This window comes from Bactrocera latifrons, unplaced genomic scaffold (genome assembly GCF_001853355.1).
Source record: "Bactrocera latifrons isolate USDA-ARS-PBARC rearing strain unplaced genomic scaffold, ASM185335v1 scaffold_12, whole genome shotgun sequence".
NCBI classification, from domain to species: domain Eukaryota; kingdom Metazoa; phylum Arthropoda; class Insecta; order Diptera; family Tephritidae; genus Bactrocera; species Bactrocera latifrons.
Genome location: NW_017534630.1, coordinates 1,654,129 through 1,667,563, shown reverse-complemented (window position 1 = coordinate 1,667,563; position 13,435 = coordinate 1,654,129). Strand labels below are relative to the sequence as shown.

The window sequence follows — 13,435 nt, the reverse complement described above, 5'->3', positions numbered from 1 at the left end:
CCAAAATTCAAATTTTTTCTCAATATGAGAGGTTTCTATTATATCGTTTTTCCTTCGCCTGTAAACTTATGAAATATGATGTTACATTGATTTGTATTTTAGCTGACGATATTAGTAAAACGCTGCAAAAAACTTCAGTTGAAGAAATGTTTAYATTTGCTTTCTACAACATGATAATGTTAAAAATTATGCGTTACGCGCATATATTATATTATAAAAAATTTACGCCTATTATCTAGTTTAGTTACTTGATCAGACCACTTTCGCAAAAAAAAATTAAATAAATAAATATATTTACTTGTAATATTTATACACCTGTGTCTCTTCTTAGTACTTATACATTTATTTCCATCCTGTTAGCGCGTGCCACTTTAAAAAAAAAAACTTTTTTTACCGTTACAATTAAGAATATAACTATTAATTCCAATTTATGAGCACTTCTTAACAATATATATATGTCTCACTTCTTTTCTCATGCTAAGTAGGCCAGCATTGAACCGCCCGCTTCATGCAAAGCGCTAACAGCTATCTATATATACACTTATGCGCTGCACTGCTTCAATTAGGTTAACGCTCAAAGCCATTACATACTATTTTTCTATTTGCAACTCGCATTTACATTACTTTCTGCGACTTCGAATGCATTTGGAACACAACTTTCGCAATCAATACTATTTGGCGCTAAGTTTGCAGAACTTTCTTTCAGACCAAACAACAACTTTTATTTCTCCATTTACTTGCTTACTACTATTTATTTAAGTTACTTTTAACTTTATAATAAATAAAGACATTTGCAATTACTTGTTTGTTTGTATGTATGTGTATRTGTATTCACGAAGTTCCATATGTATTTGTGCTTATTCTAGGTATCTTTATTTTTCTTCTTCTTATTTTAGAACTAATTCTTTTTCACGTTATTTCTCTTCTTTTTCTTCTATTGAATTGTCCGTTTCTTATTTCTCGTGCAATATAATACTCGTATGTATATGTATGTATGTATTTGTGATTTGTTCTTCATTTGTTTTGGTACAACTTTGACGTTGGCGTTGCCTTGTGCTATTTAATCTTTATCAATGCAACTGTTACGTTACCACTACGTGCACACACGCAACACACACACGTGTACATACATACAAATGGGTATATTTCGTATATCTCTATTGAAAACCAATAACTTTTTCAAACTTATTTATATGTATTTGCATTTTGTTTTGTTTATTTTCGCTACTACAAATTTCTTTTTCAACTTTTTTCTGTCATTGCTGTCTGTACAACCACAACAACAACAACAACAACAACAAATTAATACCAAAAACCACAATAATCATTAAAACTGTGCCTCACCAACACCACTGCAAATAATACCAACGCTGACGGAATCGAAAAAAAATGTGAAAATCGAAAACATCAACAACCAATCAATCAACCGTTACCGAACCSAATTGAAATAACACAACATTACATATGTACATACACATTTACAAACAAATACTATATACAACTACAAAACCAACTGTATGTACAACACACATACACACATGCATACACACACATATATACGTATGCCTGTGCCGACTGCTGGCTCTGCCACTTGCCGTGTATGTGTTTGCATCATTGTTGTGTATGGTTGTATGTGTGTATTTATGAATATATATATATATATGCGTGCTTATCACTGTGAAATCAATACTCATACAAAATAAAATATATGCTGACAAAAACTTACAATTCAATTACGTACCCACAAAACACAACTTTGCTAACAAAATCACACATGCGCACACACATACACATCCAAAAAAAAAAAACCAATGAACATCGTTGCCAAAATGATGCAAACAAATTAAACCAAAAACAAAATGAAACCAACAACACGCACAAATACCGTGCAACACAAAACATTGAACAACAACAATCAAAACAAAAAAAAAAAATACACAACAACCACAAACAATGGACAACATGTATTTTTCGTATGGCTGTAACGAATGTGTCACGCACTGTTGTTGTACTGTTGTGTTTAGAGCAACCTTGGGCCAAGGCATACGTTCCGGTTGCGGCATAGTACCGATTACGGGACCGGGCGGCTTACAGCACTATGCCACAACTGATCGCCGCTCCAATGGCGCATTGCGGGTAAGTCCACCAGCTACTTAATTACTTAATTGCTTACATTTTCTAACTCAACTAACTAGCCTATTCATCTGACTTACAACCATACACTATATATTCATAAATATTATAATCATTCCTTAACACTTTTATTTTATTAAGAATTTATTTATTTGCTCTTAAATACACCGTTATACACTTGCCTTGAACTATTCATAATTGTGTAAGTGTTAAAATTTTATGTAAAAAAATTTAGATATTTTCGGTATACCCTTGTTTACGCTGATTTTCAGACTTTTTCTAAATCTATCTTAAATTTAGCGTGTTTTTCTGTGCTGCTTGTGTCGTCTTTAACGTTTTGAAAGCATTAATACAAACAAAATTTAATAAAAAACAAGCTTCAAAATAATAATAAAATACTAAACAAATTTTAAGTTAATAAAAAATTAATTTGAGCATTTTCTGTAATTAAAAATAAACATTTTAAAGCTGATCATATAATCAAAATAGTAATTAAAGTAAAATAAAAAAAACCATAAAAAAATAATTCAATTCAAAAATATATATTTACGTAATTGCTATACTTATAACTAAATAAATTTCTAAATGCTAGTCGTTTAAAAACTATAAGAAAATATTTAAAACGCATAAAAAATAACAACAAACAATAAAATGTAATAAAAAGTGTCTCCAACCACAATATTTTAATAAACAAGTCTTCAAAAGTTAAAATTGTCATAATAATAGTTCGAAACATTTTATGCTCTTGCAAGAGTCAACGCCAGGGAAATAATTGCAGGTGCAAAACGTCAACCAAATGATCGCAATCTAAGCAATTTTATATRTTCACATACTACATGTAACTCATACAATGRCAGACACTTTCGACATAAGGTTTGTTAGAAAAACGCAAATCATTACAAATATGAATTATAATGGAGTTGAGGTAGTATTAAGGTGCAGTACAATATGGAGTAAAGGCAGCCGGATGTCCCGTTATGAGTTRTATAGTATGGGGATTGTGTCAAGTTTTTAAGTAATTCATCTTTTTTAAGCACAAAGAAATAGCGTAATGACTAAAACATGCTCTCTGATATTCGTTGAGATAACTCAAATATATAGGGGCTCAGGGAAGTATGGACACGATTCAAACAGAAATACTATTGTTGGGCAAAGTTTCCATCTGAATTTTAATTATATATCTCAGACATCGATCGATATTTTCAAATAAAAGTCAACTACTTGTATAGGTACCTGGTTTAAATATTTGGTAGACAGGGACGAGATCAATTTTTGTTGTATTTAAAAAAWTTTTTGCAATAAGGTGGCATTATTCGTGCAAAGTTTAATCCCGCTATAATAATAGCTTCTTTATTTGCGTATTGGAAACTGAACGAATCAAGTGGCATATAATATTGTGATATATGTGAAGTAGGCGTGGTTATTGTCCGATTTCATAACGTGATATAGGAATATTGAAGAAATGGCCCGAGATGGGGGATCTCATCAAATAGTAGCAAGTGCCACACCCATCGTTCAATTTTCACATTGGCTCCCATAAATCTTTCTCATCATGTCACGTGTCATCATGTCACGGTTTTAGTCGTTTTGAACAGTACTGTTATATGGGGAGGGAACGGTGTTTTCATACGATGTCTTTCAATTTCTCACTATCGATAGGAATTCTTATAGTACTGGCCCTGGGCGAATTTCGTTGTTGTAGTTTTAGCAGTTTAGAAGATAGATATGTACATTAAACTTTCTAAAGAGCGGGCACACGCCCACCTTTTAAAAAAAATTTTGCCCACAAGTGCCTTTTGCTGTTACCAAATTCTCTCTGCCAAATTCAGTTATATAGTATATCTTAATTTAGTGCTTAGTTATAGCCTTTTATGTGTTTTCGATTAATGGCGATTTGTGGTCGTTTCAGTTTTCGAACTTTTTTTTTGTASTAAGAAACCCATGTAACAAGTTTCATCGAGATATCTTACTTTTTACTCAAGTCACAGCTTGCGCGGACGGACGGGCGGACGAACAACCAGACTGTCAACCGGATTTCAACTTTTATCGTCACCCTGATTCTTTATATAATATACATATATATATATATGTAACTCTATGTCTATATCGATTAGTTTTAGGTGATACGTACCACTGTTAGGTGAACAAAGCTATAATGCTCTGTAGCAACTGGTKGCAAGTGTATAAAAATAAGAAATAAATTCAATTTAATTATAATTTTTTAAAGAGTAATGAAATCATAAATACGAAACAGTTATTTAAAAATATTTTTCGAAAAGTAAACAAAGTAACAATTACTAGTATTTGTTATAATTTTTTTTATAAGACATTTAAATTAAAAAAAACACACACAATTTGAAAGGTGATTCAGCAAAATTAAATTAATGAAACTTTTAAAAAATAATAATAATTTAAAATATTACTGAGAAAATTTAATTTTAATGGAAAAAGTAAATTTCAGTTGCATCATTCATAAAAAAAAGATTCTTCAAAACTTGACTTTGGCAGGTCTGTTTTATGACAACTATTTGATCAATTTTTTCGGAAATTGTACCGTTGATACAGGCAATAACYTATGTCAAATTTGGTGAAGGTATCTCGTCGAATGAACAAGTTTTCCAAACAAGCACTTGATTCCGATCATTCAATTTATTTAATTCTTTATTTCTTGGTAAATTATCTGAATATAGTATATCTCGTCACATACAAAACTTTTCCATACAACCACGTAAATTATCTGAATATAGTATATCTCGTCGCATACAAAACTTTTCCATACAACCACGTACGTACCATTTGTATGCTGCATAAAGTAGTACAATATCGACGGTTCCGTGAAATGAACAGCTTCTGGGAAAAAATACTTGAACTAAATTTCATACCGATATTTCAAAAACTAAGTAATTATATTGCTTATATAGATATACGGGAGAAAAAAAGGGAAATGACAGCATTTAATCAGCTCGCCGCCACGCTTATCATTAATATTTGTTTTTTTTATAGGGGTTCCGACGTATCCCGTTAAGTATTACAAACTTCGTGGCAAAATTAATAAATAAAAATAATAAAAAATAAAAAATAAAAATAATAAAAAATAAAAATAAAAAATAACTGATATAAATATTTATAAAAACCTAAATTAAATAAATTAAATTGAATAAATACATATTATTATAAAAATATGAAACGTTACCGAACCACTTACACACTAAATGCCACACAAATTATGTTACGAACTCAGTCGCAGACATTTCGTTCAATTGTGACTATCTCAAATTAAATAACCATAAAAACGACATAAATGCATAAATTCTTCCTACTCGAATATTCTACTCGCTACTGCAGCAGCAACATACGAGTATACTCATACTCGATCGCCTCAATACATTGCCTACAAAATATATTCTAATTTTCTTTAATTTTTCTTTAAATACTCTTTAAATGCTCTGAATATTTTTAGCGTATAATTCAATGTGTTTACTCTCAGCATTTACCACCACTCTATTTGTACGTCTACATGCTTARCCTCTCTGGCTTATGTTTACTTATGGAAATTGATTTGTTAACTAGACGCATTATTTGTTGTCATTCGGATGTTGCATGTTGTAGGTTGAGAAAAAAATGCTGGAAAAGTAGTAGTGATCTAAATATACACAAACAACAAACATACACATAGACATCTATCTAAATAAAACTCGTCCCTTTAACTGTAATCGAACAAGAGTACACGACCTCTTGGCGAGTAAAGTTTTGCTGKAATAGCCGTCGTGCAATATTCACCTGCCAACTTGCCAATCAATTCAAATCAAGATTGATTRCACTTTGAAAAGTTGTGTCCTTAAGCCGGCTAATAACAGCTAAACAAAACTTGAARAATGTCGTTATATTGTATTATTTTCATTTTATTTTGTGTCAAACACTTAAATTAAAGGTGGGTTCCTATTAGGTACGAAGAATAAATTATTAAAAAGGTAACATGGGTGATCYATTTCGAAGTTCCGTACTTTTTTGAAGAAAAAAACATAGAAATTTCCAATTTAATGGCATATACTTTTCGAAAATTATCTCTTTCAAATGTTGGCTGGTTCAACATTGGATATTTTCAGAACTTTTCAAGAGTCCCTAGAGCAAAGCGATGTCGCTTGSGAAGGTTGAGCGGATTTGGTTSTTGCTCAGGCTRTATTTACTACGGTTTYAATTTAAGATCTCGATGTAAATATACCAAGTATTCCCATACATCAGTTCAAGTTGCTGTGAACGGCCCTGAATCGACTCTCTAGGGTCTTCGTGTACACTCTCGGCCACGCCTACTGGTCTATTCGGTCGAATATTATTCAATAATGAATGCTGRGTCTCAAGATGAGTGATGATGTTGCGAACAGTACTCTCAAGCATAATTTGTCAAAAAACGGCTTTTGCATACTCGACTTTCTTCTGAAAAAATAATTTTATAATGGGTGAACTATTCGACACTTTAGCACAAAGTTTTGTATTTTTCACATATTTAGAAACTTCAATCACTGAATGCAGATTTATTCTGCTTTTTTTCTGAAATAATATTAATAATATTTAAAGGTCATCCATAACTTAATATGCACTTAAAAATATAAAATTTAGTAAAAACTGCTCAGATAGTCGAATTTATTGGACCTCTATGTTATTAAGTCTTAGTTTTTATTCGAATTGAAACAAGTCTCATATATCAAACAGTAGAGTCACTAGTCAAGCCATTATAAAAAGAGAGCATAATGCTTAGATTCACAAAATATTGCTTTTAAAAACAGCTAATTCTTTTTTAAATTTTTGAAATCCAACTTTTTAAGAAATTGTCACTTTTCTTAAATATATTTTAAGATTTTAAAGCTAAATAATTTTTCCGTGTTTTTAAAATAGCGAAATTAATAAAAAATAGATTTTTTGCTTATTAAATAATTAAATAGATGATACATAAATGCACTCTAAAATAAATATTAGATATTAATATTATGCATTAATTTAAAAACGCACAAAAAGCAGCATATTTACTTATATAATGATGTGTAAATACAAAATTTTACGTATGTAAGTAGTACGCTTTTGGCTGCTGTGCGCACGTTATATCGATACATTTAAAAATCAAATAAAAGCATAAATACAATAATGGATAATAATTGTAAAAAAGAGTGATTATAGCTGCTCGGGTGGATTAAAATTATATGGAATTATTAACACCACAAATACTCGTGCAATACAAATACATATAGGAGAATAGGTTAGTAAGCGCATGCCAAGAAAATTAAAAATAACAAAACGAAAAATTAAAAAAAACAAAAAAATAACAGTAGTTGCTAAAAAACTATGCGAGGGAAGATAATAATTATGAAACTAATAATTATAAAAAATTATTTATATTTAAGAAAAACAAAATAGAAGTAAAATGAGAGTACGAAGAAACAAGTAAGAAAAAAATTATAATTATAAGCAGCTGTATAATTAAAATAAATTAACGATAATAAAATAAAGCATAATGCGATATTGAGCTTTGTTTATTTGTAGTTAGCTTTAATAAAATTCTGCTAAGTAATTCAATAGGGTTCTTGAATGGTTCGAGTGTGTAGGTGGTACAGTAATGTAGTAAGGGGGCAATATATGTACGGAATATGTAGCAAAGTGATAGCATAGGTTGTGAGTCATAAAAGCAAAAGTACATATATATATTATTTTTACCTAAAAAACGTARATGCAAATTTCCCACTGAAACTTTTAGTATTATATAAAAAAAAGTACCCGAAAATTTTAAATAAAACGCAAAATTTGTAATTATTCATTTTCGATTGATTGAAAAAGGGTTCCATGGAGCGGCAATTTCAGTTTGGGGAACAAGAAAAAATCACATGGAGCCAAATYTGATGAATATGGTGGTTCATCGATGATATTTATTGCATTTTYGGCTTATATTCGGTCAAAAATATTCACCAAAATATCATTCGAGCGGACTCGGGAGAGATGGCGAGGTCTCTTTTCATCTTTTTAATATATGCCTGACGATTTTTTAGCACCATATCCTTCACTTTTTAACTTTTTCATTAGTTGAATATATCGAATGACGACCAGAACGATACATGTTTTCAACGATCTCTCGACTGAATCACGTAAGCCTTTTCCAACATTCCAAACGATTTAACACACGAAATTTGGTTAGAAATACAGAATTTGAGGCAAATGCCTTCTTTGATATATTTATCAAATGCAATAATCGCAACGCACTAYTGAGGTATGCCGACTCCAACAGCTGATGTACACAAASTGGAAGACAGATCGCGCTCATATTTGGCAGAATAATTAAGGACAGTTCTTCCAACTTGGCACAATACATTGCTATGAAATATCTAATTTGAACTAAYATTTCTGGGTAYTTTTTTTGTGAAAGTGTAAAAAGCTTTTTTTTATTCTTATTGTCATTTATTTTTTTATTTTAGTGTTATCGTATTTCATCGAAATTTCATAACTGACAAAACATCAAAACAAAAAAAGAAAAAACAATAATATAGTAAATAAAAAAATATCAACAAAAATTACATAMAAATTTTTTTGACCCACTGTTGGTGCGCGCAATCGTCCAATAACACTTCATTAGCTGCTGGAACACCAATTATAATTGGCTTAACATACACACAAATTTATATACAGCAAGTGTTCAGCTGGCTGCTACTGCATAAGCATATACATATGTATACATATATGCATGTTGTAAATATTACAACGAAATAACAACGCTATTAAATTAACAGTTAATTGTGGATGATTCCATGAAATCAAACGTTAAATGACAACAGAACGTACACAGTATAGTTACACGCATACGAATGGGTATTAAAAAAATGTGAAAAGCAAAAATATTTTAAATATTTGCATACATATGGGCAATGGTAGCCGCTGGCACAGCTGCAACATGCCTGTGTGTAGTGTGTACACACTGCTGCGCTTTAATGAGCGTAACATAAATAGGTCATTAATTAAAAGAGTTTAAATTGGTTAAAAATTGGTCAACCGCATAATGTCTTATCGCCTACATGGCGTATACGTAATTGTGCTGGCAAATTATTATTGACGAATGGCAGCTGAAGCCCTTATGCAAATAAAAGRGGGCGTCAGTGGCGATGCTTATTGGGTACGAAGAATGCAACTTAATAAACATATTTTTCAGAATAAAAAACCCGTTGAAATAAAGGAATTTTAATTGAGTATTAATATCAGCGGAGTAGTTCGAAAAAACTGTGACTTTATGGCAATTTCACTGAAAATGTRTCAATTTATCAGTATGGAATTCAATATTTGGCCAGTTTATTCGTTAATGTGAGTCTGAGTTTTGTCTGGCCAATAATTTGTATTAATTTTGTAGAGAGTCACTTTCTCGATTATTTAATAAAAACTTTAACTACGATTTTGGAGAAAACATTTACTAGGGTTAAAACCTGCTCMAGACCGAAAACAAATATTTTATAAATCACTTGCTACAAGCATTTCTCTACTTTCTCTTAATCTTTTATATCAATGCCTCAAATATTTTGATTCAAAAAAAAAACAATATATACATATGTATATACATATAATTGAAAGCCAATTAGTAGCATTAATATAAAAGCATTGCTCTCGTAATAAACAAAAAAAAAATATATAATTGAAAGGCAATTAGTCGCATGAATATAAAAGCATTGCTCTCGTAATCTCAAAAATTAACAAAAATGTTATTTTCACATTTCTTTAACAGCAGCAACAGCATTTAAATGTAAAAGAAATAATTCCAGAGCAATACGTCCAGATCGAAAATTTTCTGCTGTGCTTTTCGCACACATATATCAGCTATATTCATTTATTTTTTTAATTTTCTCTGCGTGCATAAATTAATGTGCCCGTAATTGGCTACGGTAGCGTTGAAATTATGCAAAAGCTTTGCCGTATATTTGATGAGTTTATAATTAATTGCTTTCACTCAATTATTATTCTCTGTTTTCTGTTTTTTCTATGTTTGTTTTTTTGTTCATATTCATTGTCTTTATTTTATTTACACAACGGTTAAAAAACATCTTATTTAAACACTTGTATGTATGTATGTATTCTCGCTTTTCTTCCCATTCTTCTATGCTCAGCAGATATCGGCATGGAAAGGATCACAGGTGAGTTGTGAAGTACTTTGATATTTGTTCTACAGGGACTTTGTAGCTTTTTGCTTTATCTTTTTGAAGTGATATCTGCCTGATTTCAACTATAATTTGTGCCTGAATTTTTATTTAAATTTATAGTTTTCTTTGAAAAAYTTTTTCTGGTGGCTTGAGAATTTTTCCAGAATTGAATTGATAATTTGTGTTTGTTTACAAATCTTTATCCAAGTCTACATAGTTTCTTTTAAGTTTCAACCGATCTGTCACAAAGGTTYATAAAAAAAGAAGTAACTATAATTCATAATATTTGAAAAAATATTATTTACAAAAATATGCCAAATTATTCAGATATAAACGCATGTTTGAGCAAATAAGCACTTTTCTAAAAAGAGATCAAAARGCTTCTGGTCCAGCGTTRTWTAGCGGGATCAACACCTATTGACTGGATACTGTTCAGAATAGATTCCGTAGAGTTTTTGTTGAACGCTCCCCWAATGTCCAGGAATGCTTCAGGAAAGTATTTCTTATACACTCCTTTAATATATTTCTCTTTTTTTTCTTTGAAACAAATCGTACAGAATTAAATCAACCACAGACTTTTTTATTTTGAAATGTTGTTCTGACCGAATTTTCTTTTTAAATTTGGTTTCCCAAAATACATATGTCAAACTTGTAAATTCCAAATTAAAAAAAAAAAAAATTTTAAAAAGTAAAAAAAAAAAATAATTTGTATGGCTTTGCTAGTCAAATATATTTTTATGCCAACCATATTCAAAATTACATCTGTTTTTATACAAATTTTTCAAAATAATAAAAGCATGCTCAATATCAGTTCAGTCACCAACAYACAAATTTTTCATTTCCTATGAATGTTAAAATTTCTTTTTTTTWTATTTTACTTTCATTGTAAACTACTTTCCTTAAAAATCTAACGAAAACCCGCAAACATATATTTAAAGTTTTCATCATCCACCTGTAAAAACCGCATTCATTTCCGCACTCTTAACAACTCAGTATGCATTTTCGCACTAAAATCCAATTTCTGTTTTCTTTGTTAACATTTAGCGGTTTTAAAGCAACTAAAAAGAAATATTTTATTTATAATAACGATATACTTTCGCTTCTCTCTTTTCCCACTACGCAAACGTGCACGCGCACATGCAGAGTTCTCTCTCTAAAGCCTTCCGTTTCAATACAAAATCATCACGCAGCGGAAGCTCCATTGGGGATCGTTCATCCTTCGGCAACTCCACCTCTCCCACACCATCGTATAGTAGCTCCGAAGGTGGTGGAGGAATTTACGCCACTATAGGCGGCCATCCACCACACTCCGCACCATTCTACTCCACCAGCACACATCACTTCCCGCCACCGACAACAGCGCCACCACCACCACCACCCTCAACATCAGCGCCCGGTCTTGGAGCACAAATAGGGGGCGGCGGTAACATCTTCAACTATGCACCGCCGGGACATCGTGTGAGTGCACCACCGGTGAGCAGTAGCAGCACAGCCGAATCAATGACAGATCCAAATACTTTGTACGAACAACATCGACGTGTGAAAAGCATCAGCGATATTGGCATGTCGGCCGGCATCGCTGGTAGTGCTGGTAGTGTGGGCGGCGCAGGTATGGGTGCAACGGCCGCAACGACGACGTGCATCACAAGTGGCACGACAGCATCGCTCAAAAGCGCCGGCAGCATGGGTAGTAGTAGTGGTGGCGGTTTGGGCAGTCGTAGCGGCAGCGTCGGTGGTGGTGGCAGCGGTAGCGCTGGCGGTTGTGCTTCTGGCTCTTCCGGCTCACCTGTATGAGAATCAGTTATCATGTAAGGCGCGTCGAATGCGCACTTACATACCGACATGCATGCATGCAAACATACATATATACTAAGTAACTAGCTAAATAAAAGAGAGATACAAAATTGCAGTGGGACAAAAGCGCCGACTTTATGATAAAAAGTTGGTATTTGTGGTACATATTTGTGAAATATCGAAAAGTATAGAAGCATTGTTAAATGCTGCAGCTTTTAATTTACGTAAGTATGCACTAGTAATACGTAGATCAGTGGCATAACGTAAGCTCATCAATGTGGGCCACACAAACACAAATACAATCACATAAAAGTTTAGCTATAATATACATAAAAATTTTTGTGACATTGGAAACCCATTAAAAATATATCAAATAAAAAATATCAATCCTTTTGATTTATATTGAAAATAATTTTCTCTTAACGGACTAATATATTATCCAACTGGAAAATGTTTCTATTGAAAACAAACTAAAGGAGCGACAAACAGATTTAATGCAATGCTTTAAATTTATATCAGATAACTTTTACTTTAACAAATTTCCTGGATCAGTTAGTGGGTCACATATAAGACCAATCCCCTGATAAGATCAAGATCAAGGCAAAGTTGTGCAATCGCACATGCCGAATATTATTTTCGAATATTTATCTTCGAACAAAATTTTAACATAATAAAAACACAAACATTTTCTCACTACTGAGACCTTTTTTCGATTATATACTAGGCCCAAACTGTCCATAACCTCACTTTAGTAATATAATGAGCCAAGTCTCCAATAGCAATCTAAATAATCCAAATCTTCATTTTGGTTTTCCTGGATCTAAATGCTTTATATTCTGTATTGCTAACACGGAGATTCACAGTGACTTCGGAAGCCACTTTTTACAGTAATACTTAGAAGCGAACATTTTCGATTTCGAAAAATGTTACCCTAAACCTGTGTTCGCATATAAAAGTGTTTCACTGTTTTACTGAGATTCACAGTGATTTTGAAAACCATTTTCTACAACAAAACTGAGATTCTAACATTTTCGATTTCGNAAAAGTGTTTCACTGTTTTACTGAGATTCACAGTGATTTTGAAAACCATTTTCTACAACAAAACTGAGATTCTAACATTTTCGATTTCGAAAAATTTTACTCTAAATTTCTATTCGCTAATCTAAAAGTTTTACTGTTAACACTAAGATTCACAGTGACTTCGAAAACCATTTTCTACAACATTACTTAGTTCCAAACATTGTAGATTTCGAAAAAATTTAGCCTAGACCTGTGTTCGCGCATATAAATGTTTTAACCTGTACTGTTAACACTGCGGTTCGTAAAGACTTCGAAAGCATTTTTTT

At 31.7% G+C, this 13,435-nt stretch overlaps 1 protein-coding gene across 5 annotated transcripts in view; it reads left to right on the top strand.

Annotated features, from left to right (window-relative positions):
• LOC108978293 (kazrin) overlaps nucleotides 1-12,441 on the top strand; it is a 48,196-nt gene extending 35,755 nt beyond the window's left edge. For 2 of the 5 annotated variants that reach the window (XM_018948484.1, XM_018948481.1), the window contains exons 9-11: nucleotides 2,025-2,136; nucleotides 10,266-10,289; nucleotides 11,439-12,441. In XM_018948484.1, coding sequence (XP_018804029.1) covers nucleotides 2,025-2,136; nucleotides 10,266-10,289; nucleotides 11,439-12,089 — 787 coding nt within the window. In that variant the 3' untranslated portion in view covers nucleotides 12,090-12,441. Of the gene's footprint in view, nucleotides 1-2,024; nucleotides 2,137-10,262; nucleotides 10,290-11,438 lie in introns of all 5 variants that reach the window. The other 3 variants (XM_018948483.1, XM_018948480.1, XM_018948485.1) reach the window with 2 other exon arrangements.
• Nucleotides 12,442-13,435: the final 994 nt, after the last annotated feature.